Below are 24,496 nucleotides of genomic sequence, written 5' to 3'. Positions count from 1 at the left end.
CGCCAGGGTCCCCGGGGCCCAGCGCAAGGGTTGATGGGAAGACACTTTCACCCGTGGGGGTCCCAGGCCCCGCTTCTCCGCAGCGCGTTTTTTTTTTTTTTTTGTTTGCCCCAGGTGACTCACCTTCCCCTCATGGGCCTTCTGTCTGCTTTGGGTTACCCCTAGCAGGCCAGAGGCGCACCCTGGATTCCAGCCAGGGATGCCAGGGTCCCTGGGGCCCAGTGCAGGGGCTGATGAGAAGGCACTTTCTTCCGTGGGGTACCCAGGCCCTGCTTCTCTGTGGCGCGGTTTTATTTTTTTCTTTTCTGCCACAGGTGCCTTACCTCTCCTCCCTCAAACCTCACCTTTCCCTCATAGGCTTTCTGCCCGCCATGGGGTACCCCAAGAGGCCCGAAGCGCACCCTGGTCTTGAACCAGGGATGCCAGGGTCCCCTGGGCCCAGCTCAGGGGCTGATGGGAAGACACTTTCGTCCGTGGGGGACCCAGGCCCCGCTTCTCTGCGGCACAGTTTTTTTTTTTTTTTCTGTGACAGTTGCCTCACCTCTCCTCCCTCAGATTTCACCTTCCCCTCATGGGCTTTGTGCGCCGAAAGCCCCCCTTGGGGTGCAATTAGCGGCCGAAGCACACCCTGAGCTCGAACCAGGGACACCAGGGTCCCTGGTCCCAGTGCAGGGACTGATGGGAAGACACTTTCGTCCGTGGGGCACCCAGGCCGTGCTTCTCTGTGGCGAAGTTTTTTTTTTTTCTCTGCCTCAGGTGCCTCACCTTCCCCTCATGGACCTTTTGTTCGCTTTGTGGTACCCCAAGCGGTCCCGAGGCGCACCCTGGGTCCAAACCAGGGTCGCCAGGGTCCACCGGGCAGAGCATAGGGCCTGATGGGAAGGCACTTTCATCCGTGGTGGACCCAGGCCCCGCTTCTCTGAAGCGCGGTCCTCTTTTTTTTTTTTTTTTTTTCTGCCCCTGGTGCCTCACCTCTCTTCCCACAAACTTCAACTTCCACTCATGGGGCTTCTGTCCGAGTTGGGGTACGCCTAGTCGCCCGAGGCACACCATGGGCGCGAACCAGGGATGCCAGGGTCCCTGGGGCCCAGCGCAAGGGCTGATGGGAAAAAACTTTCGTCCGTGGATGACCCAGACACTGCTTCGCGGCGCATTTTTTTTTTTTTTCTTTGCCCCAGGTGTCTCACCTTCCCCTCATGGGCCTTCTGCCTCTCTGCGCCTGCGCCGGCGCTGTGGTCCTCTCTGCGCCTGCGCCGGCGCTGTGGTCCTCTCTGCGCCTGCGCCGGCGCTGTGGTCCTCTCTGCGCCTGCGCCGGCGCTGTGGTCCTCTCTGCGCCTGCGCCGGCGCTGTGGTCCTCTCTGCGCCTGCGCCGGCGCTGTGGGCCTCTCTGCGCCTGCGCCGGCGCTGTGGGCCTCTCTGCGCCTGCGCCGGCGCTGTGGGCCTCTCTGCGCCTGCGCCGGCGCTGTGGGCCTCTCTGCGCCTGCGCCGGCGCTGTGGGCCTCTCTGCGCCTGCGCCGGCGCTGTGGGCCTCTCTGCGCCTGCGCCGGCGCTGTGGGCCTCTCTGCGCCTGCGCCGGCGCTGTGGGCCTCTCTGCGCCTGCGCCGGCGCTGTGGGCCTCTCTGCGCCTGCGCCGGCGCTGTGGGCCTCTCTGCGCCTGCGCCGGCGCTGTGGGCCTCTCTGCGCCTGCGCCGGCGCTGTGAGCCCTTGCGAGGGCGGAGCTGCGTTCTTCCCAGCACAGACATCGCCAGGAGAGCATCGCCAGGTCGGAGCTGAGTTCTCTGCACAGACTTCGGAGATACAGCGAAGGCGGAGCAGTGTTCTCCTCAGCACAGACCCAGGCGGGCCGGGGGCACCGCGAGGGCGGAGCTGCGTTCTGCTCAGCACAGACCCGGGGGACACCGCGAAGGCAGAGTAGCGTTCTCCTCAGCACAGACCTTCGGGGCACTGCCTCGCTTTGGGACAACTCGGGGCCGCATAGACGGTGAATAAAATCCTTCCCGTTTGCAGCCCTGAATAATGAGGGTCAGAGACCAGTTAGAAGGGTTCAGTGTGGAAAACGGGAAACCAAAAGCCCCTCTGAATCCTGCCTACCGAGGTTCTCCCCAGCCAAGGCGAGGCGGCCGCAGTGCGAGATCCACACCGCAGCCTCGGAAGACAAATGCAGCATTCCTAATGCAGACATGACACCCAAAATATGACACCCCCATTGCTCATGTAACAAGCACCTGTAATGCTAATGCACTGCCTCAATACAAAAATATTAATATAAGATCCGCAATCCCCTTGCTGCCATGCAGTCCTAAGACAGAGATCATAATAATCAACATTGACATAGTCAATACAAACGTAGTAACGAACCTAGGGTTAAGGTTGGTGTTAGGGTTAGGGGTTAGGGGTTAAGTTTAGGGTTAGGGGTTGGAGATAGGGGTTGGGGTCAGAGTTAGGAGTTAAGAGTCAACGTTTAGAGTTAGGGGTTAAGAGAGGGTAGGGGTTAGAGATAAGGGGTTAGGGTTGGATTAGTGTGAGGGTGAGGATTGTGGTTAAGGGTTAGGCTTAGGGGTTACGGTTAAGGGTTAAGGGTTAGGGTCAGGGGTTAGGGGGTCAGGGTCAGGGGTTGGGGTCTGGGGTCAGGGTCAGGTTCAGGAGTCCTACTCTGTGAGTTGTCTATTTACTCTGCTGACTGTTCCCTTTGCCATGCAAAAGCTGTTTAGTTTAATTAAGTCCCAGCTATTTATCTTTGTTTTTATTGCATTTGCATTTGGGTTCTTGGTCATGAAATCCTTGCATATGTCAATGTCTAGAAGGGTTTATCCAGTGTTATCTTCTAGAATTTTTATACTTCAGGAATTAGATTTAAGTTCTTAATCCATCTTGAGTAGATTTTTGTATAAGATGAGAGATGAGAATCCAGTTTTATTCCCCTACATGTGGCTGACCAATTATCCCAACATCATGTATTGAAAAGGGGGTCCTTTCCCCACTTTATGTTTCTGTTTACTTTGTCAAAGATCAGTTGGCTGTAAGTATTTGGGTTAATTTCTGGGTTCTCTCTTCTGTTCCATTGGTCTATGTTCCTATTTTTAAACCAGTACGTTGGTGTTTTGTTAACTATGGCCTTATTGTACAGTTTGAAATAAAGTAGTGTGATACCTCCAAGGTCTTTTTGCTTAGGCTTGGTTTGGCTATATGGCTCTCTTTTGGTTCCATATTAATTTTAGAATTGTTTTTGTAATTCTGTGAAGAATGATGGTGGCATTCAGATGGAGATTGCATTGAATTTGTAGATTGCCTTTAACAGAATGGTAATTTTCACAATATTGGTTCTACCCATCCATGAGCATGGGGATGCGTTTCCATTTGTTTGTGTCATCTATGACTTCTTTTCTTCCTTTTTTTTTTTTTTTTTTTCAGAGGGAGTTTCGCTCTTGTCGCTGAGGTGGGAGTGCAATGGTGTGATCTCGGCTCACTACAACTTCTGCCTCCCGGGTTCAAGCGATTCTCCTGCCTCAGCTTCCCGAGTAGCTTGGATTATAGGCATGTGCCACCGTGCTTGGCTCCATCTATGATTTCTTTCAGCAGTGTTTTGTAATTTTCATTGTACAGGTCTTTTGATTCCTTTGCTAGGTATATTCCTAAGTTTTGTTTTTTGTTGTTGCTTTTCGCAGCTATTGTAAAAGGGGTTGAGTTCTTGATGTGATTCTCTGCTTGGTAGCTGTTGATGTATAGAAGAGCTACTGATTTGTGTCCATTAATCTTGTATCTGGAAACTTTGCTGAATTCTTTTATCAGTTCTAGGAGCTTTCTAGAGGAGTCCATAGGGTTTTCTAGGCAAAAGATCATATCATCAGCAACAAGTGACAGTTTGACTTCCTCTTTACCGATTTGGATTTCCTCTATTTCCTTCTTTTGTCTGATTGCTCTGGCTAGGACTTCCAGTACTATGTTGAAGAGGAGTGGTGAGAGTAGGCTCCTCATCTTGTTCCAGTTCTCAAAGGGAATGCTTTCACCATTTCCCCATTCAGTATTATGTTGGCTGTGGGTTTGTCATAGATGGCTTTTATTACATTAAGGTATGTCACTTGTATGCCTATTTTGCTGAGAGCTTTAATCATAAAGCAATGCTAGATTTTGTCAAATGTTTTTTCTGCACCTGTTGATATAATCATATTAGATTTTTAAAATTCTGTTTATTTGGTGTATCACATTTATTGACTTGCATATGTGAAACCACTCCTATATCATTGGTATGAAACCCACTTGATCATGGTGGATTATTTTTTGATATGTTGTCGGATTCAGTTAGATAGTATTTTGTTAAAGATTTTGGCATCTGCGTTCATCAAGGATATTGGTCTGTAGTTTTCTTTTTTGGTTATGTCCTTTCATGGTTTTGGTATTCGGGTGAGGCTGGCTTCATAGAATGAATAACGGAGGGTTTCTTCTTTCTCTGTCTTGTGGAATAGTATGAAAAGATTGGTATCATTTCTTCTTTGAATGAAAGAAGACATTCTTTGAATGTCTGGTAGAATTCTGCTGTGAATCTGTCTGGCCCTCGGCTTTTTTTGCTGGTAATTTTAAAATTACCATTTCAATCTTGCTGCTTGCTTTATTGGTCTGCTTGGGGTATCTAATTCTTCCTGATTTAAGCTAGGAGAGTTGTATTTTTCCAGGAATTTATCCAACTCTTCTAGGTTTTGTAATTTATGTGCCAAAAGGTGTTCATAGTATTCTTGAATAATCTTTAATATTTTAGTGGTGTCAGTTGTAATATCCCCTGTTTTATTTCTTAGTGAGGTTATTTGGATTTTCTCTCTTCTTTTCTTGGTTAATCTTGCTAATGGTCTATCAATTTTATTTATCTTTTCAAATAACCAACTTTTTGTTTTATTTATGTTTTGTATTTTTTTGTTGTTGTTGTTGTTGTGTCAATTTCATTTAGTTCTGCTCTGATCTTGGTTATTTCCTGTGTTTGCTGGGATTGGGTTTGGCTTGTTCCTGCTTCTCTAGTTCCCTGACATGTGAACTTAGATTGTCTGTTTGTGCTCCTTCAGACTTTTTGATGTAGGTTTTTAGGACTACAAACTTTGCTCTTAGCAGTGCCTTTGCTGTATCCCAGAGGTCTTGATAGGTTGTGTCATCCAGTTCGAAGAAATTTTTTACATTTCCATCTTGATTTCATTTTTCACCCAATGCTCATTCTGTGAGGAACAATCAAATTGTTTTCCTCAGCAAGGGCATCATTTTCTATTCCTAGCAGCCAGTTCACGAGGGCTCCAACTTCTCCACGTCCTTAGCAACATTTGTTTTCTGTGTCATTGTTATGAAAGCCTTACTTGTGGGTGCAGAGTGGCATGAATGAAGTGAATTAACATGTTTATTACCTCACAGAACAGTTACCTTTTTGTGTGTATGCGTGGGATAAGAAAACTTAACTCTATCCCCTGTGACTGAATAGTGGCCATTCCAGCTGCTCCAGGCTCCAGCAGCGGAAGACCAAGGTAGGTGGCTCCACCAGGGTGACCCTCAGGTCTGGCGCACACGCATTCCAGAGGCCACCCAGACCATGCTCCGCCGCCTGGGCGCCCAAGCTTCAGTCGCCCTCTGTGTGCAGGCAGCAGCTGCCTGGCAACCCCCGAGCCCGCTCGCGCTCCCACCGTCGCAGAACCAAGGCCAGGTGTCCCAGTGGCTGCGGCCAAGCCAGGCATTCTGCCCTGCGGCAGCAGCTGCACAGGAGCGAGAACTGAGAACCAACCGCTCAACCCCACACGGGGTGACTGCCGAGTGCCCATACAAACGGCTCCGATCTCCCTAAGGTGGAGGAGTGGGCAGGAGGCACGGCCTGGGGGCCCTCAGCCTGGGCGCGCTGGCGATCTCGAGGCCGACCAGGCCATGCACCTCTAGCCCGCCTTGGCACCCGAGTTGCAGCCGCCTTCTGCGTGCAGGCAGCAGCCCCCAGGCAACTCCCGAGCCCGCCCGCACTCCCCACATCTCGGAAGCAGGGCCAAATGTCCCTGTGGTTGTGGCCAAGCCAGGCGGTCTGTCCTGCAGCAGCTGCACGGGGGCGGAAACCGACCCTCAGCCCCATCCCCGGTGGCTGCAGAGGGCCTCTGGAGCGGCCCCAATCTCTCTTTGGAGGAGAAGAGGGGCGGGAGTCACGGCCAGGCGGGCCCTCAGGCGGGAAGGGATGCGCGCCTGCGATTCCGGGACGTCCCGCGCCAGCCCAGGAGAACCCGCAAGCCAGCGGCACCTGTTTCTCTGTGTGATTCTTTAAGGAACCACCAAATTGTTTCCCCAGCAACTGCATCATTTTCTATTCCTAGCAGCCAGTTCATGAGGGCTCCAGTTTCTCCACCTCTTTAGCAACATTGATTTTCTGTGTCGTTGTTATGAAAGCCTTACTAGTGGATGCAAAGTGGCATCTCATTTGGGTTTTGTCTTACATTTTATTAATGAATAACGGTGTTTAGCATCTTTTCTTGTCCTTCTTAGACATTTGTGTATCTTCTTTGCAGAAATGTCTATTCATGTCCTTTGCCTATTTTTTAATTGGGATCTTAGAAATTCTGTTGTTGAGTTGTGGGATATTAAACTTTTATCAGATACACACTTTGATTTTATCAGATACGTATTTTCTCACATATTATGGGTTGTCGTTTCACTCCCTTGATAGTATCCTTTGATGCATAAAGGGTTTTTATTTTGATTAAATCTAATTTTCATGTATTTTCTTTTGTTATCTGTGCTTTTCTGTCATATTTCAAAATACACTTAAAACTCAAAGGTCATAAAGGTTTACCGTGTGTTTTCTTCTAAGAGTTACATATTTTTAGTCCTTACATTTAAGTCTTTTATTAATTTAGAATTAATTTTTGTATATACTGCAAGGTAGGGGTCTAACTTCTCTCTTGTGCACTGACATCCAGCTGTTGAAGAGACTGTTCTTTCCTCCCTTGACTTGGCCACCTTATTGAACAGTCATTGAGCATATATGTGAGGACTAACTTGTAGGACCTCAAATCTGTTCTATTGTATTGGTCTGAAAGTCTATTGGTCTTATGCCAGTACCACACTCTCTTGATTACTGTAGATTTGTAGTAGGCTGTGAAACTGAAAAATGTGAGTTTTCCAATGTTCTTTTTCAAGACTGTTTTGTCTGTCAGATCCTTTGAATTTTTGTATGATTTTAGAATGAGTTTCTTTGTTTCTGCAAAAATGCCTTTGGGATTTTGATGGTATTGCATTGAATCTGTAGATTACTTTAGATGGTATTGTCATCTTAACAATATTGTCTTACAACCCGTGAACACAGAATGTCTTTCCACTTATTTCCACTCTCTTTAGTTTTTTTCAGCAAAGTTTTGTGTATACCATCATGGTTAGATTTATGCCTGAATAACGTATTTTTTGATGTTATTATAAATGGAATTTTAAAAATGTTTTCATAGTTCTTTACAACTATATAGAAATATAGCCCATTTGCCTTATGTTTGTTTGCATCCTGCCTCTTTTATTAGTTGTAGTCGGTTTTGTGTTTTGTTTGGAGCTTTATACCCATAAGATCATGTGTAGATATAATTTTACACCTATTTTTTATTTCTAATGTAGATGCCTTTTATTTCTTTGTCTTGCCTAATTGCTCTGGCTAGAACTGCCAGTGCTACATTGAACACAAGTGGCAAATGCACCATCCTCGTCTTGTTCTAGATGTTAGGAAAACAGCTTTCAGTGCTTCATCATTGATCATGATATTAACTGTTGGGTTTTTGTACATCCCATTGTCATGTTGCAGAAGATCCCTTCTATGCCTAGTTTATTGAGTATTTTTATTATAGAAGGGTGTTGTATTTCATCAATGTTTTCTCTGCATCAATTGAAATAATCACGTGCTTATTCATTTTATTGTTAGAGTATATTACACTGATTGATTTTTTATATGTTGAGCCACCCTTGCATTTTGGGGATAAATCTCAAAGGGTGATAGTTTACAATCCTTTGATTATACAGTATTGCTGCTAGTATTTTGCTAGTATTGCTAGTATTTTGCTGAGATTTTTGCTTATATATTCATAAGGGATATAGTGCTGTATTTCTCTCTTTTGTGCTTTCTTTGTCTTTGGTATAAGGATAATGCTGTTATCAAAAAATGAATTAGCAAGTATTCCTTCTTCATATATTTTGTCAGAAGAGTTTGAGAATAAATGGTATTAATTCTTTAAATGTTAGGTTGACTTACCAGTTAATGCAGCTATTTGGTCATAAATGTTTCTTTGTTAATCGCTTTCGATTACTAATTCAATCTCCTAGGTTATAGGTCTATTCAGATTTCCTCTTTCTTCTTGAGCCACTTTGGTAGTTTTTGTCTTTCTAGCGATTCATCCATTTCATCCAGGGCACCTAATTTGTTGCTAGACAGTTGTTCTCAGTGTACTCCTGTAAACCTTTTGTATTTCTGTAAAGTTGGTAGTAATGGCTCTGCTTTCATGTATTATTTTAGTAATTAGTCTTCCATCTTTTGCTCAGTCAATATAGTGAAATGCTTGATCTTTCAAAGAATCTATGTTTTTTCATTCTACTGCTCTCCAACCTTCTATTTTATTGATTTATGCTCTAATTATGCTCTTTATTATTTCTTTCCTTCTGCTAGCTTTGGATTTAGTCTTCCACCTGGATTTATTTTGGGAGTGATGTTGATGTAACTTCATGGAAATAATACTAGATAGAAAGTTAGTGGATGGATTCTCTATCTGATGAGGGTTTTGGGCAAACCGAATACCAAGTTACCAAGTTTTATTTTTTTCTCTGATGCAAAAAACAATTTGGCAGCCGGTGAGAAACTCTCACAGCTCTGGATGTGAGTTTAGGACACTGGATTTCTACCATTCAATTTCTTACTACTTTTTTGCACAGGGATCATGGCACAAGTTGCAGTTTCCACCCTGCCCATTGAAGATGAGGAGTCCATGGAAGATGAGGAGTCCATTGAAGATGAGGAGTCATTGAAGATGATTCTGCGGAGAGCAGGATGGTGGTGACATTGCTCATATCAGCTCTCGAGTCCACGGTGAGACCTTGTGTTCTAAGATTATATAATTGGGTAGGACTGGGTGGTAGATAAGGTTGACTTGTTTTTGTAGAACTTATAATTTTATGTTTTGTAGTTCTAATGAGTAGATCTTTTTCTTGAATAGTAGTTATGGTCAAACACTTCTAACCAAATGTGCCATGTTGTCCAGCCTGGTCTCAAAATATGGGGCTCAAGAGACCTGCCCACCTTGGCCTCCCAAAATACTGGATTACAGGTATAAGCCCCTGAATCTGGCCATATATTTTTCTTTTTATGGCTGAATAATACTCTGTGTATGTATATATTACATTTTCTTTATCTATTCGCCTATTGATGGGCATTAGGTTTGGGCTACATTTTGGCCACTGTGAATAATGCTGCTGTTAAATGGGTGTACAAATACCTGTTTGAGTCCCTGCTCTCAGTTCTTTTGGGTATATACGCTTAAAGGGTGTTGATGGATCATATAAATCTGTGCTTAATATTTTTAAGGAGCTTCTAAACCGTTTTCCACAGTGGGCTGTACCATTTTACATTCCAAAAAGCAATGCATACAGCTTCCAATTTCTCTATAGCATTGCTGACAGTTAATATTTTCTGTTTATGTATTGTATTTTTATAGGGTTTGAAATTAATCTGAGGCTTTTTGCTGATACCAAAATATTAGGAAAGGTCTTCCAAAAATAATACTACTTATTATAAAGAATTTTACGTGTTACTTGATGCCCTGTGATCTGTTTTCTAAGTAAGAAGAGGAACTTCTCGGCTGGGCACAGCGGTTCATGCCTGTAATCCCAGCACTTTGGTAGGCTGAGGCAGGTGGATCACAAGGTCAGGAGTTCAAGACCAGCCTGGCCAACATAGTGAAACCCAGTCTCCACTAAAAAAAAAAAAATTAGCTGGGTGTGTTGGGGGGCACCTCTAATCCCAGGTATTCTGAAGGCTGAGGCAAAGAATTGGTTGAACCCATGAAGCAGAGGTTACAGTGACCGAGATTGTGCCACTGCACCCCAGCCTGTGTGACAGAGTGAGAATCCATCTCAAAAAAAAAAAAAGGAAAGAAAGAAGAGGAACTTCTCTCCATCCAGCCTTATTCCACTGCACCAACTCTTCTGTGTCGGGTTGTGCAGGGGAGAAAGGGAGCTTGGCACCTCTTTGCTGTGTTGAGTTGTGGTAGCCCATCACTGGGTTGTAAAGTGCCTTGCCTCCTTTCCTCCCCCTCTTTTTTTTTGAGACAGAGTCTCACTCTGTTGCCCAGGCTCAGGTGCAGTGGTGTGATCTCTGCTCACTGCAACCCTAGCCTCCTGGGTTCAAGTGATTCTTCTGCCTCAGCCTCCCAAGAAGCTGGGACTACAGGCACATGCCATCACACCTGGCTAACTTTTTTTATTTTTAGTAGAGACAGGGTATCACCATGTTGGTCAGGCTGGCCTTGAACTCCTGACTTCAGGTGATCCACCCACCTTGGCCTCCCAAAGTGCTGGGGTTACAGGCATGAGACACTGCGCCTGCCCACCTCCTCTTTTACTTGGGAGAAATGCACAGATTCTGCGTGCCATGTGCGTTTGTTTTGGGAGTGATAATTGATCTAACTTATGGAAATAATACTAGATAGTTAGCGGATGGATTCTGTATCTGATGAGAGTTTTGGGCAAAACGAATTCCTAGTTTCTGAGTCTTATTTTCCCCCTGATTCAAGAAAACTGTGAATTATCTAGCCAGTAAAAAACTCTCAAAGCTCTGGATGTGAGTTTAGGACACTGGATTTCTACCACTCATTTTCTTACTACTTTTCTTGTGCAAGGATCATGGCACAAGTTGCAGTTTCCACCCTGCCCATTGAAGATGAGGAGTCTGTTGAAGATGATGAGTCCTTGGAGAGCAGGATGGTGGTGACATTCCTACCAGCTCTTGAGTCCACGGTCAGACCTTCTGTTCTCACATTCTGTAGATTGGTAGGACTGGGCGGTAGATAAGGTTGATTTGTTTTTGTAGAACGTACAATTTTGTGATTTTTAGTTCTAATGAGTAGATCTTTTTCGTGAATAATAGTGACGGTCAAACACCTCTAACCAAATGTGCATGTGGAGTTTCTACACTGATTTTCGGACAATCTGGATCCCAACTGGGTATCCCACAATTCCATCCTGACACTCCCTGGAGTTAGTGCAGACCCCGCAGGATGGGGGTTCAGTCCCAGGAGTCTACCCTCACTCCACATGCCAATTGCAAGTCTTGGGTTGTTACATGTAGTTTTAACCAACAAGTTAGAAAACAGGGTTCCATGACCCCATTGATGGGTGGAATCATTTGCTCGGACAGCTTGCAGAACTCAGAAAAACAGATTGTTTTCTTATTTTTTCTGAGATATAGGGTCTCAGTCTGTTGCCAGGATGGAATGCAGTGGTGTGATCAAAGCTCACTGTAGCATGGGACTCCTGGGCTCAAGTGATCCTCCCACCTCAGCCTCCCAAATAGCTGAGATTATAGGCCCGCACCAGCATATCTGGCTATGTTCTTTTACTTTTTGTAGAGATGTTATGTTGCCCAGGCTGGTCTCAAATTTGTGGGCTCACATGATCCTCCCACCTCAACTTCACAAAATGCTGGGATTATGGGTGTGGGCCACTGCATCTCACCAATTTACTTTCTTTTATTGGTTCATTTTAAAGGCTGTATCTCAGAAACAGCCAGTGAAAGAGATGTACATGCTGGGCACAGTGGCTCATGCCTGTAATTTCAGCACTTTGGGAGACTGAAGCAGGAGCATCACTTAAGTGCTCAGGAGATTAAGACCAGCCTGGGTAACATGGTGAAAACGCATCTCCACAAAAAGATTTTTCTAAAAATTAGCCAGGTGCAGTGATCTATAGTTCTAGCTACTCAGTGCCTATAATTCTAGCTACTCAGGAGGCTGAGGTGAGAGGATGAGAGGATGGGGCTTGAGCTAGGGAGGCATAGGTCGCAGTGAGCCATGATTGTGCCATGGCACTCTAGGCTGGGAGACAGAGCCAGACACTGTCCCAAAAAAAAAAAAAAAAAAAAAAAGACACACACACACAGGGCAAGGTATGTCGGGAGGGGTACAGAACTTCCGTGTCCTCTATTGTGCATGTTACCTTCCTGGTATCTCCCTTGTGTTCAGCAACCCAGACATTCTCCAACTCCCGTTGTTGAGGGCGCTTATGAAAGCTTCATTATGCAGGCATGATTGATGAAGTCATTGACCACTGGTGATTAAGTCAGTCTTCGGCCACTGTTTCTTCCTGGAGCCCAGTGGGTCAGGCTGACAGTTCCAAGCCTCTAATCACATGGTTTGTTCTTCTGGCAACAACCAGCCCTTTTTCTGAAGCTGTCTAGGAGCTTTCAGTCACCCAGTCATCTCAGTAACATCACCAAATGCATTCTTACTATGGTGATCCCAAAGGTCTTAGAGGCTCTTATGTTAGAAACCTGGGACTAAGACCAAATATTGAAACAGAAGATGCCCCATCACCTTCATCACCAAGGCCTTTATAAGAACTTGAGAAGCTCTGTGCCAGGATGAGGGGCAGAAACCAAATGTGTATTTCTTTTCTTTTTCTTTTGAACACAGATTCTCTGTTTCACCGAATCTGGAGTGCAATGATGGAGTTTTAGCTAACTGCAGCCTCAACCACCTGGGCTCAAGCAATTCCCCCACCTCTGCCTTCCAAGCATCTGGGACTACAGGTGCACACCATCCATGCCCAGCTAATTTTTGTGTTTTTTTTTTTTTTGTAGAGATGGGATCTTGTTATATTGCTGAGGCTGGTCTTGAACTCTGGGGCTAAAGCGGTTCTTTCACCACAACCTCTGAAGTAGCTGAAACTACAGATGCATACCACCATGCCCAGCTAATTTTTTCTTATTTCTTTTTGTTGTTTAATTGAGGGGGTCTCACTGTGTTTCCCAGGCTGGTCCCGAACTTTTGGCCTCAAGCGTTTCTCCTGCTTTGACCTCCTAAATTGTTGGGATTGTGGTTGTGAGCCACGGCCTCTGTGTCCAGCAATCACAAGAGGTCTTTATAAGTGAAAGAGGGAGATAAGAGAGTCAGAATTGAAGGAGATTTGATGATGGAAGCACAGGTCACAGAGGGAGATTCGAATATGCTTTGCTTCTGGCTTTGAAGATGCAGTTAGGGGCCATGAGCCAAAGAATAGGGGTGGCTTTAGCAACTGGGAAAGGCAAGGGAACACATTCTCTCCGGAACCTCCAGAAGGGATGCAGTCCTGCTGACACCTTGACTTTAGCCTTAATAAACCTATTTTGGACTTCTGGCCCCCAGACCTGTTAGGTAGTAGATTTGTGGTGTATTAAGCCACTCAATGTAAGGTAGTTTGTAACAGCAGCAAGAAGAAATGAACATGAAGCCAGGGGTGGTGGCCCACACCTATAATTCCAGCTATTTAGGAGGCTGAAGCAGGATGGTTGCTTTGGCCCAGGGGTTCAAGATAAGCCTGGGCAACAAAGTGATACCCCGTCTACATGGAAAAAAAATTAGTGGGTATGGTGGCATGCACTTGTAGTCTTAGCTACTAGAGGCCCTGAGGCAGGACGATTTCTTGACCTAGGAGACCTAGGTCTCAGTGCGTTATGATCGTGCCATGGCACCCCAGTCTGAGTGACACAGCGAGATTTTTATCTTAAAAAAAAGAAAAAAGAAATGAGTGAGCATCGCAGGAATAGGAACAGATAGCAATATTAAATAGAGTGGTCAGGGTTGGCCTCCTAAGTGAAAACTGAACAAAGACTTGAAGGAGGGGAAGGAGCTGGCCAAGGTACTGAGGGAAGAGCATTGTAGGCAGAAACAACAGAATAAAGATGCTAAGAGGGAACTCCGTGGTGTGTCTGAAGCTCAGGAAAGAGGCCTGTGGAGCAGAGAGAGGGAGAGAAGTAGGGAAGAAGGCCAGGGAGTTGTTGGGCTCAGATCAGTACAGATTGTGTAAGCCCTGGGAGGCTATTGCTGGGGCTTTGGCTTTTATTCTGTCTGAGATGGGAGATGTGGAAGGGTTCTGAGCAGAGAGGTGACACAAATTGTCTACTGATTTAAAAGCATCCCATGGTGGCTGAGTTGAGAAAGATTGTGGGAAGATTTGGGTAGAAGCAGGGAGGCCAAGCTGTGGCAACCTCCAGGTGGGAGATGATAGTGGTTCTGACCAGGGTCCTGGCAATGGTGAGAGATGGTTGATTCTTGTTGAAATAGTAAGTAATTTAAAAAAAAACTCTATGGCTTTTCCCAATTATAGGAAGTATGGGATGCTAGATTAAAGAAATCTTAAGTCAGGCCAGGTGCAGTGGCTTATGCATGTAGCATCAGCACTTTGGGAGGCAGAGATGGGAGAATTATTTGAGTTGAGGAGTTTGAGACCACCCTATGCAGCAGAGCAAGACATCCTCTCTATGCAAATAAAAATTAATAAAATATAATTATCCAAGCATAGTGGTATTTTCCTGTACAACCAGTTACTCAGGTTGTTGAGGTGGGCAGATCTCTTGAGGGTGGGAGTTTGAGGCCAGCTTGGGCAACATAGCAAGGCTCCTCTTTCTACAAATAAATAAATAAATAAATAAAAATTAGCTGGGTGTTTTGGTGGTCATCTGTAGTCGTAGCTATGGTGAGGCTGAGGCAGGAGGATCCCCAGAGCCCAGGAGGTCAAGGCTGCAGTTAGCTATGAGTGCACCACTGCATTGCAGCCAGAGTGACAGAGTGAGACCCTGTCTCAGAATACAGATACAAGTAAAGAAATCTCAACTCAGAGCAGTCTGTTTGTGACTATGCAGCCTTTGCAACCCCATAGCTGCGCGATTGGGTTTGTGTTGCTGGAGGTGAGGAGACCCATGCCCAGGTGTTGTTGCCTGTCTAATCAGTTTATTTTAAAATATATTAATGAAATTTATTTCATCATACTTTATGGCCTCATACCTGAGTGGTTTTTTGAATTCTCCTTTGAATAGCTTGTAACTATTCAAACCTCTTATTGGTTCTATAATTAATTCTTTTTCTAATTAGCTTTTTAAAAATCAGAATTGATATTAGACTACCTAATCAGTTATTAATGAGGAGATGAAATTGAGTTGTTTGTACACTTTATCTAAGATAGTGCCATATTGGCTAACTCAAATCAATAGTTGAGCAAATGCAGAATTAGAGCTTTTTCAGCATGGAACTCTCTTGTGGTTGTTGAAGATGCCATTTCTTTTTTTTTTTTTGAGATGGCATCTTCCTCTGTCACCAGGCTGGAGTGCAGTGGCACAATCTCAATTCACAGCGACTTCTGCCTCCTGGGTTCAAGCATTTCTCTTGCCTCAGCCTCTGAAGTAGCTGGGACTACAGGCACATGCCACCATGCCCGGCTAAGTTTTGTATTTTTGGTAGATACGGGGTTTCAGCACGTTGGCCAGGCTGGTCTTGAACTCCTGACCTTGCAATCCACTGGCCTTGGACTCCTGAAGTGCTGGGATTACAGGCATGAGCCACCGCACCCGGCCTCTTTTTTCAGTCTTTAATAAACTGCTGCCATCATTTCAGACACTTGCTATTTTAGGCACTTAGAAAATTTTCACTGGAATTCATGTAAAGAAAGACCATGGGCGTTTGTACTGGATTTAGTATTCATCATTCGACTGCATGACTCACCCCTAGTGCCATAATTTTACTAATAAATTTTTCAGATACTAGTCAACTGGCCACTGAACCTAACCAGCAACCTACCCTCGACCATTCAGTGGTCTTTTGTTCTCTGTTCCTCCTGAACGTTGATTACTCTCAGAAGGTGATAAAAACTTGGATTTCTTTTTTCTTTCTTCCTAGAAACAGGGTCTTGTTCTGTCACCCAGGCTGCAGTGCGGTGGCATGATCATGGTTCACTGCAGCCTGAAACCCCGGACTCAAACTGTCCTCCCACCTCAGCCTCCCAAGTAGCTGGGACTACATACATTTGCCCCTATTCCCAGCTAACTTCTTTATTTTTTATTGTACAGATGGGATCTTGCTGTGTTGCCCAGGATGGTGTCAGACTCCTGGCCTCAAGTGATCATTCTGCCTCAGCTTCCCAAAGTGCTTGGATTATACGTAGGGGGGAGCCACCTGTGTTCAATGCCCATTTTCTTTTTCTTTCTTTTTGAGACGGACTCTCACTCTGTCACGCAGGCTGGAGTGCAGTGGCATGATCTTGGCTGACTGCAACCTCCACCTCCCTGGTTCAAACAATTCCCCTGCCTCAGCCTCCCAACTAGCTGGCATTACAGGCACATGTCACCAATGTCAGCTAATATTTTTGTACTTTTAGTAGAGACAGGGTTTCAGTATGTTGGCCAGACTGGCCTCGAACTCCTGAAATCAGGCAATCCACCCACCTTGGCCTCCCAATGTGCTGAGATTACAGGCATGAGTCACCACGCCACACCCAGCCCTTTTTAAAATAATAATATTATTGAAATATGATTAACATATCATGCAATTCATTTATCAAAGTATGCAATTCTGGCCGGGTGCAGTGGCTAAGTCCTATAATGCTAAGATTTTGGGTGGCTGAGGCAGGTGGATTGCTTGAGTTTGGGAGTTTGTGACTAGCCTGGGCAACATGACAAAACAGCATCTCTAGCAAAAATACAAAAATTAGCTGGGTGTGGTGGCTCATGCCTGTAGTCCCAATTACTTAGGGACATGAGACTGGAAGATCACTTGAGCCTAGAAGGCATAGGTTGCAGTGAGGCCAGATGGCACCACTGCACTACAGCATGGGTGACAGAAGGAGACCCTGTCTGTAAATAACTAAAGAAAAAAAGAAAGTATACAGTTGAGTGGTTTTTAGAATATTCAAGGAGCTGTGCGTCCATCACCACAGTCTCTCTTAGAAGTGATTACCCACTTATGAGTTACCCACTTGTGAGTGAGAAACCCTCACCTCTTAGCCGCTACCTCCTAATTCCCCCATGTTCATAGGCAACCACTGATTTATTTTCTGTCCTTGTAGTTTTGCCTAATCTGGACCTTTTATAGAAATAGAATTGTACAATGTGTGATCTTTTGTAGTTTGCTTTTTTTTCTCTTAGCACAATGTTTTAAAATTTCTTTCATGTTATAGTGTGTATCAGGATTTCTTTCCTTTTATAGCTGAGTAATAGTTTATGTTTATCCATTCATTAGTTGATGGACATTTGTGTTGTTTTTGTGTATTCACCATCATGAGTCAGGCTGCTATGAACACTCGTATGTAAGTTTTAGTTTGAACATATATTTTTAGTTCTCTTGGATTTACACTCAGGAGTGAAATTGTTGCATTATGTGATTACTATACATTTAGTCTTTGAGAAACTGCCACGTTGATTTTCAAAGTGGTTACACTGGTCAGGCGCAGTGGCTCACACCTTTAATCTCAGGTATTTGAGATGCTGAGTTTGGAGGATTTTCTTAGCCCGGGAATTCAGGACAAGCCTGGGCAATATAAGGAAACAATATCTTGATTTTTAAAAAAAGTCAAATGCCAATAAAACACCCAAATTGATTACACCATTTTATATTCCCACCAGTAATGTATGTGAGTTCCAATTATTCCACATTGTCACCAACTTTTTTTTTTTTTTGAGACAAAATCTTGCTCTGTTGCCCAGGCTGAAGTGCAGTGGCATGAACATGGCCAGTGCAGCTGTGACCTTCCAGGCACAAGTGACCCTCTCACCTCAGCCTCCTAAGTAGCTGGGACTTACAGGTGCATGCTATCATGTGCAGCTGATTTTTACAGTTTTTGGTAGAAATGTGGTGTTGTCATGTAGCCCAGGTTTGTGTCAAACTCCTGAGCTCAAGTGATCTGCCTGCTTCACCTTCCAGAAGTGCTGAGATTACAGGTGTGTGCCACCATGCCCGACTGGTATAACCATTTGGAAAGCAGCCACTGAGCCTGGCCTTCACCAGTATACCAATATTTGTTAATATCGTTTTATTTTTTACAATTTTTCCATTTTTAAAAACTTATTCTTTTACCTGTATTATTGATTATAATAAACAACAAATAATTTTGTAGTAGAGTCCCCCCAAAAAGTATTTATTGTTTAACTGAAGTAGTTTTTTTTTTTAACCTGGATATATATTTTTTCATTTTCACTTTATTTTTAGTGTTTATTTTTAAAAATTATTTATATATATTTTTATTTTAATAGGTGTTTGAGAAACAGGTGGTGTTTGGTTCCATGAATAAGTTCTCCAGTGTTGATTTCTGAAATGTAGTACCCCTCATTACTCATTAAATTATATATTAAGTCATTATAAAATCATTAATAAACCAAAGACTTTAATAAAATGGGAATTTTATTTTAACTTGCAACCTGGGACGTAAATGTCAAAAAAATTAGAGAAATTACCACATTAAGGTTTTAAAATCTTGAACTGAAAAATGAAAGCCTTGGTGCACCTAAGAACCACCAACCCACTGGTCAAGGTGAACAAAACTAAATGAAAAAATAAAACCAAGAAAACCAAACTCAGGATTATTAGGTATTCGGTAATGCTATTTTATCTTGGGACTCACAGAAAATAGTCATTATTATTATTATTATTATTATTTTGATACGGAGTCTCACTCTGTCACCCAGGCTGGAGTGCAGTGGTGCAATCTCGGCTCACTGCAATCTCTGCCTCCTGGGTTCAAGTGATTCTCCTGCCTCAGCCTTCAGAGTAGTTGGCATTACAGGCAGGTTCCACCATGCCTGGCTAACTTGTATTTTTGGTAGAGACAGGGTTTCACCATCTTGGCCAGGCTATTCTGAAACTCCTGATCTCAAACAATCTGCCTACCTCGGCCTCCCAAAGTGCTGGAATTACAGGCATGAGCCACTGTGCTCAGCTGAAAATAGTTAATTTTATGTATATTCCAAGTCAGAATACATTCTATTTTTGAATATTTGATGACTTTAGGATACTATATTAACTCTTAATTGAATTAATACAAGTTTAGGTGTAAAGATGATGTTTATGTTGACAAAAAATTATTAATGTTTTACATATATGAAATTAATAATATATCATATTTTTTGTATTTGTAGAATACCTTGAAATCTATTATTAGCTAATATTTTATATTCATTTTGGGTTTTCACATTATTGTTAGATCCAGAGAAAAGTAATATTTTGTGAATACTCAAATCATAAACATTTTGCTGGATGCATTCATAGATATTTTATTTAAAAAGTACACTAATTGAAGTTTTACACCATTTTATGATTCATCAAACACAGCAACTGAATACTGGCATATAGCAACATTACAGATGTTAGTCTAACATAAAACTCATAACACATTTTAAAAAGGGTAAAAGGAAGGAAAGGAAAAGGGATACGAGGCTGTAGAAAGATTTTAAAAACAAACGTCATATGTCTGAACCTTTGCCTGGAGTTTCATATTTTGTGAAAAGCAGTTTGTAAGTAGAGGACTCGTAAGTGCACCTAGTACACTGCAATGGCACAGACATGGCAGATAGTCAATAAAATGATCTTTAACTTCTGATCTAGGTTATTTTTGTTGTTCATGTATTAACCTAGTGAAACTCAGCCAATAGATGGAGTGGCATTGACCTGTAAAACTTCCAAGATCCCATCCAACCTTAGTGTCCTCTGAAGTTCTCCATAATTTATTGTCCGTTCCAACCAACATTTAGCATAAGCTACAGCTTATATTGTTAATAATCCTTCTATGTTTATGTGCTGATTTGCAAATAAATGGGCCTATGTAGTCTTTATCTAGTGTTGGATTGGGATCAAAAGTTTTATGAAATCATTGTTTTTAGTATACGTACAGATGGATAATTGTATAAATAAGTACAGATGTGTATAAATGTGTGAGTATACATACATATATTTTCCAACTCCTCTAACAAAAGGGCCTAGAAACAACATCATCCCAGTAACAATGAGAACACCATTTTCCAATTAAAGGAACCAAGGCTCCTTGGGGACATATTTGATATCAGGATTGGGCAGGGAAAATACAAGATTAGTTTGAAATATTTTGTCATGTTAGAAAGTAAGGAAATGCTCACAAAATGGAGAAAATGTGAAAAGGAAACAGAATCCACTTTGAATAAACTTCCATAGCCAAATTTGAGAAAATTGGGGCACTAAAATAAATAACAATAGTAATATATTACAATCTACAGAAGAAAATTTTCAATTAACCCAGGCTAGGTGCGGTGGCTCATGCCTGTATTCCCAGCACTTTGGGAGGCCGAGGTGGGCAGATCACTTGAGGTCAGGAGTTCGAGACCAGCCTGACCAACGTGGTGAATCCCTGCCCCTACTAAAAATACAAAAATTAGCTGGGCATGGTGGCACATGCCTGTAGTCCCAGCTACTCAGGAGGCTGAGGCAGGAGAATGGCTTGAATCCCAGAAGGTGGAAGTGCAGTGAGTGGAAATCCCACCAATGCATTCCAGCCTGGATGACAAAGCAAGACTCCATCTCAAAAAAAAAAATTAATCCATATTGACATAAATAATAAACCAAAGGTTGAGAATGGGCAGTATTTTATTACAGTAAGATTTCATTAAATGTAGGAGACATAAAATATAAGAATCATCACTTTGCAAATATCTTAGTAATAATTGTTGCAAGAAAGAACCTTGGAGGGATGCTAAGATTAGTGGTGAATATATGTTGGGAAAGAGCATATTTGCATAATATGAAAGTATCTTCCCACAAGATAATTATAGAATAGTAACTTCAAAGTGGAGATGTCAACTTAGCCAAGTGATCAAAGTTAACATTACTAATAATAAGATAAATGAACTTCATGTAACTTCTTATATGATGCACTGAATAGGACAAAACATCAATTCTATGGTATTCTTAGACAAAATGTATAACTTTAGTCCTAATCATGAGAAAACATCAGACTAACTGAAATTGAGGAGGGACATTCTACAAAATAACTGCCAGTATTCTTCAAAAGCATTTTAGAAAGACTGAGGAATTCTCCAGACACATGGAGACATGTCAACTAAGTGCAATGGAGAACATGCATTGTATCATGAACCAGAGATGGACAACAGTAGGATATATACAATAACACCCCAACATTTGAACATTAAACAAAATACTTCAGAAAAACCCATTGGCCAAGAAAAGTTTCACACACACAAAAAATAGTTTAAACTGAAAGAAAAATTTTTAAAAACTTAATAAAATGTGGGATGCAGATAAATCATTTCTTAAAGGTACATTTATAGATGTAATATATTGAAAATAAAAGGCTTCAATCAATGACCTTTAGGTTCTTTTTTAAGAGGCTAAAAAAATGAGCAAAGTATATCCAAATTAAGAAGAAGGAAGATGATAAAGATAAAAATGTAAACCAACAACATAGCAAATAACAAAAGGTGGAGCTAATTAATATACCCACAAATTGGTTGTTTGAAAAATTTTTTTTAATAAACAATGGCTAGCAAGATTTATCTCAAAAAAAATTAGAGAAGCTATATAATGTAGATAATGATAATTAAATAGAGGATGTAACTACAGAACCTACAGACATCAATATAATTATGAAAACTTTAGGCCAATACATTTGACAAATAAAATAACATGGGAAATTATTTGTAAAACTAATTCTTAAAAATGATGCCAAATGAAATAGAAAAAGTAATAGCTTCTCTATGTATTGAAGAATTTTTTTAATTTAAAAAGATTGCTATAATTACAGGCTGCATGGTTTCTTAGGTGAATTCTATCAAACATTTAAGAAAGTACAGAGAGTCCTCAACTTATGGTGGTTTGACTTGTGCTCTTCTGACTTGATAATGGTGCTTTCATCTGTTTACATTAATGATGAGCATCAACGTGACCAGTTTTTCACTATCAGTATAGTTTTCAATAAATTTCATGAGATACTCAATATTTTAAAATAGGTCTTGTGGTAGATGATTTTGACCAATTGTAGGCTAATGTAAGTGTTCTGAGCAAGTTTAAGGTAGGCAAGGCTAAGTCATGATATTCAGTAGGTTAAATATATTAAATGCGTTTTAGACTTACAATATTTTCAATTTAGGATGAGTTCATGAAGACATAAGCCCATTGTAAGTTGAGGAGTATCTATAATATCAATCTTGAACAGACCCTTTTTAAGAAATAGAATTTAAGGGCTGGGCACAGTGGCTCACACCTGTAATCCCAGCACTTTGGGAGGCCAAGACGGGCAGATCACCTGGGGTCAGGAGTTTGAGACCAACCTGACCAGCATGGAGAAACCCACGTCTCTACTAAAAGTACAAAATTAGCAGGGCATGGTGGCGCTTGCCTGTAATCCCAGCTCCTCGGGAGCCAGAGGCAGGAGAATAGCTTGAATCTGGGAGGTATAGGTTGCGGAGAGCCGAAATTGTGCCATTGCACTCCAGCCTGGGCAACAAGAGTGAATCTCTGTCTCAAAAAAAAAAAAAAAGAATTTAAAGGGACACTTCCTATCTTATTTTATGAACCCAGTATTGCCCTGATTCCAAATCGAGACAAAGGCATTATACAACTTTGATGTTTATCCCTCATAAACATAGACTCAAAAGTCCTTAAAACATAATAACCAATTGAATGTAGCAGTACACAGAATGGATAATAAACTGAACAAATTGAGTTTCTAGCAAGATTGCAAGGTTAATTTATTATTTGAAAGATCAGTTTAATCAATTTTATTCACCTGGATGGTTACATCTGGCAAAACTCAGAAAACTCTGCACTTTAAAATAGGAGTATTTATTTTATGTAAATTATGTTTCAATACAATTGATGTTTTAAAAAAATGTTTCCCAGAGTGATCAAAGTGGAGGGCAGGGAACAGTAAACATCAGTGCTTATGTTATAGCTACTAGAAGCCTCCCAATTCCAAGGACATGCTTTCAAGCAGGTCTGATCCTTCCCCTGGAGGATACCTCTGATCCAGGTGTGCTACAAATGCATTGCCCCTAGTTGCTTCTGTCCCCTTAGTGATGGAAGTGACAAGAGGGTACTGGAGAAAGAAAAGGTGTACAGGGTTCCAAATGTACTTTCTCTTTCCAAAGGACATTTGTGAAGCCAGTGGAAAGTGAACAAACAAGCTGCTAAATAAGTCACAATTGTGTTCTTGTACAGTTTTGCGATTAACTAAATAGGACATTCAACAGATAAAATTTGTTTTACATAGTTCCTCCTCTAATAGGATGAACTTGTGGATTGTGAGATAGGGCTGATATAACCTGTTTTCTCTCTGCCTCTTTTTTTTTTTCCCCAAGTTTTGTGTGCAATACATTAGGAAAAATATAACTGGGCTATAAAGCTACAAAAATGGCTTCCTGGCAGTTCCATGCTTGTTTCCATGTGGTGCCTATGTTTGGCACTGTGTTCTCATTTGCACTTTCCTACTTGATTAGTTAATGTATGAAGGACAAGCCTGATCTCTACTGTGAATTTCTACCAAGGTATTTTAGTAGAAAAATGAGTATGTTATGGTGCCGTGGAATGCTAAAGTTTGTAAAACATTAAGAATCTAAAAATATGCTCATTTCCAAGTTTTGTCCCAGAGCAACTGTGCACTCTGATTATATCGCTACTGCTATTTAAAGTTATCCATTTGCATGTCTAAAAAATAGATTCATACTGATTGTCCCATTTTGTTCTCAAAAAACTCCTGAATATGAGAGTCGTGATCAAGGGACGCTTCATGAAATGTTCCAAAGTTAAAGTGTGCAATGAAACCAGATTTATCATAGCCTTATTTAAAATAATTATTTCTAAAATTGTTATTGTTTAATTATAAACTGCATCCTTTCAGGATACTTGGAAGATCCATAACAGTGTTTTCATTTTCACAGAACAAGCATAAATTATTTATGAAATAATAACTCAGATACAGAGATTACTTCCTATTGGCCTTACATATGCATATAAATAAATAAATGTTATGAACATGAGCATACTTATTTTATAATTATGTAAATGTGTGTGTAATGTTATATATAAGTTCAATAAAGTCAGCTTATACATGGTTTCAATTCATGCTTCTAAAAACCACTCAATGTAGTCATTATCATATGTTAATAAATAATCTCTGAAAATGTGCTTCTAGTAGTTGCACAATATCCCATCATAAAGATTGTCATGCTGTTTTTAAGTCATACTTTTGGGTATATAAGTTATATCTGATATTTTTCTGCTACATAGATACTATTATAAATCTATTAGTAGTTGATTTTTTGTCAACACATATGATTGTTTCCTCACAATAGTACAAGAGTTGGTTGTAACTATTTCCTTCCAACATTTATTTTAGGTTCAGCGGGTACATGTGCAGGTTTATTATATGGGTAAAATGTGTGTCAATGGGATTCGGTATACAGATTACGTAGTCATCCAGGTAGTGAGCGTAGTATCTAATAGGGAGTTTTTTGATCCTCACT

The 24,496-nt window shown here is 41.9% G+C and overlaps 1 protein-coding gene and 1 long non-coding RNA gene across 13 annotated transcripts in view; one reads left to right on the top strand and one right to left on the bottom strand.

The window, feature by feature from the left end:
* Window positions 1–1,876, bottom strand: part of LOC129393076 (serine/arginine-rich splicing factor 11) — a 60,296-nt gene extending 58,420 nt beyond the window's left edge. For all 12 annotated transcript variants that reach the window (XR_010109036.1, XR_010109034.1, XR_010109037.1 and 9 more), the window contains exon 1: window positions 1,188–1,876. Coding sequence is in view for 7 of the 12 variants with exons in the window: in XM_063593969.1 (XP_063450039.1) it covers window positions 1,188–1,742 (555 nt within the window). In the remaining 5 variants the exon portion in view is untranslated. The remainder of the gene's footprint in view (window positions 1–1,187) is intronic.
* Window positions 1,877–8,912: 7,036 nt separating this feature from the next.
* On the top strand, window positions 8,913–24,091 carry LOC134728535 (uncharacterized). Its single transcript, XR_010109039.1, has 3 exons — window positions 8,913–9,061; window positions 10,869–10,986; window positions 12,660–24,091. It is a non-coding gene; the product is annotated as an uncharacterized LOC134728535 (long non-coding RNA).
* Window positions 24,092–24,496: the final 405 nt, after the last annotated feature.

Source organism: Pan paniscus, chromosome 11, assembly GCF_029289425.2.
Source record: "Pan paniscus chromosome 11, NHGRI_mPanPan1-v2.0_pri, whole genome shotgun sequence".
NCBI classification, from domain to species: domain Eukaryota; kingdom Metazoa; phylum Chordata; class Mammalia; order Primates; family Hominidae; genus Pan; species Pan paniscus.
The sequence above is the reverse complement of the archived record's forward strand: the minus strand, read 5'-3'. Positions and strand labels throughout refer to the sequence as shown.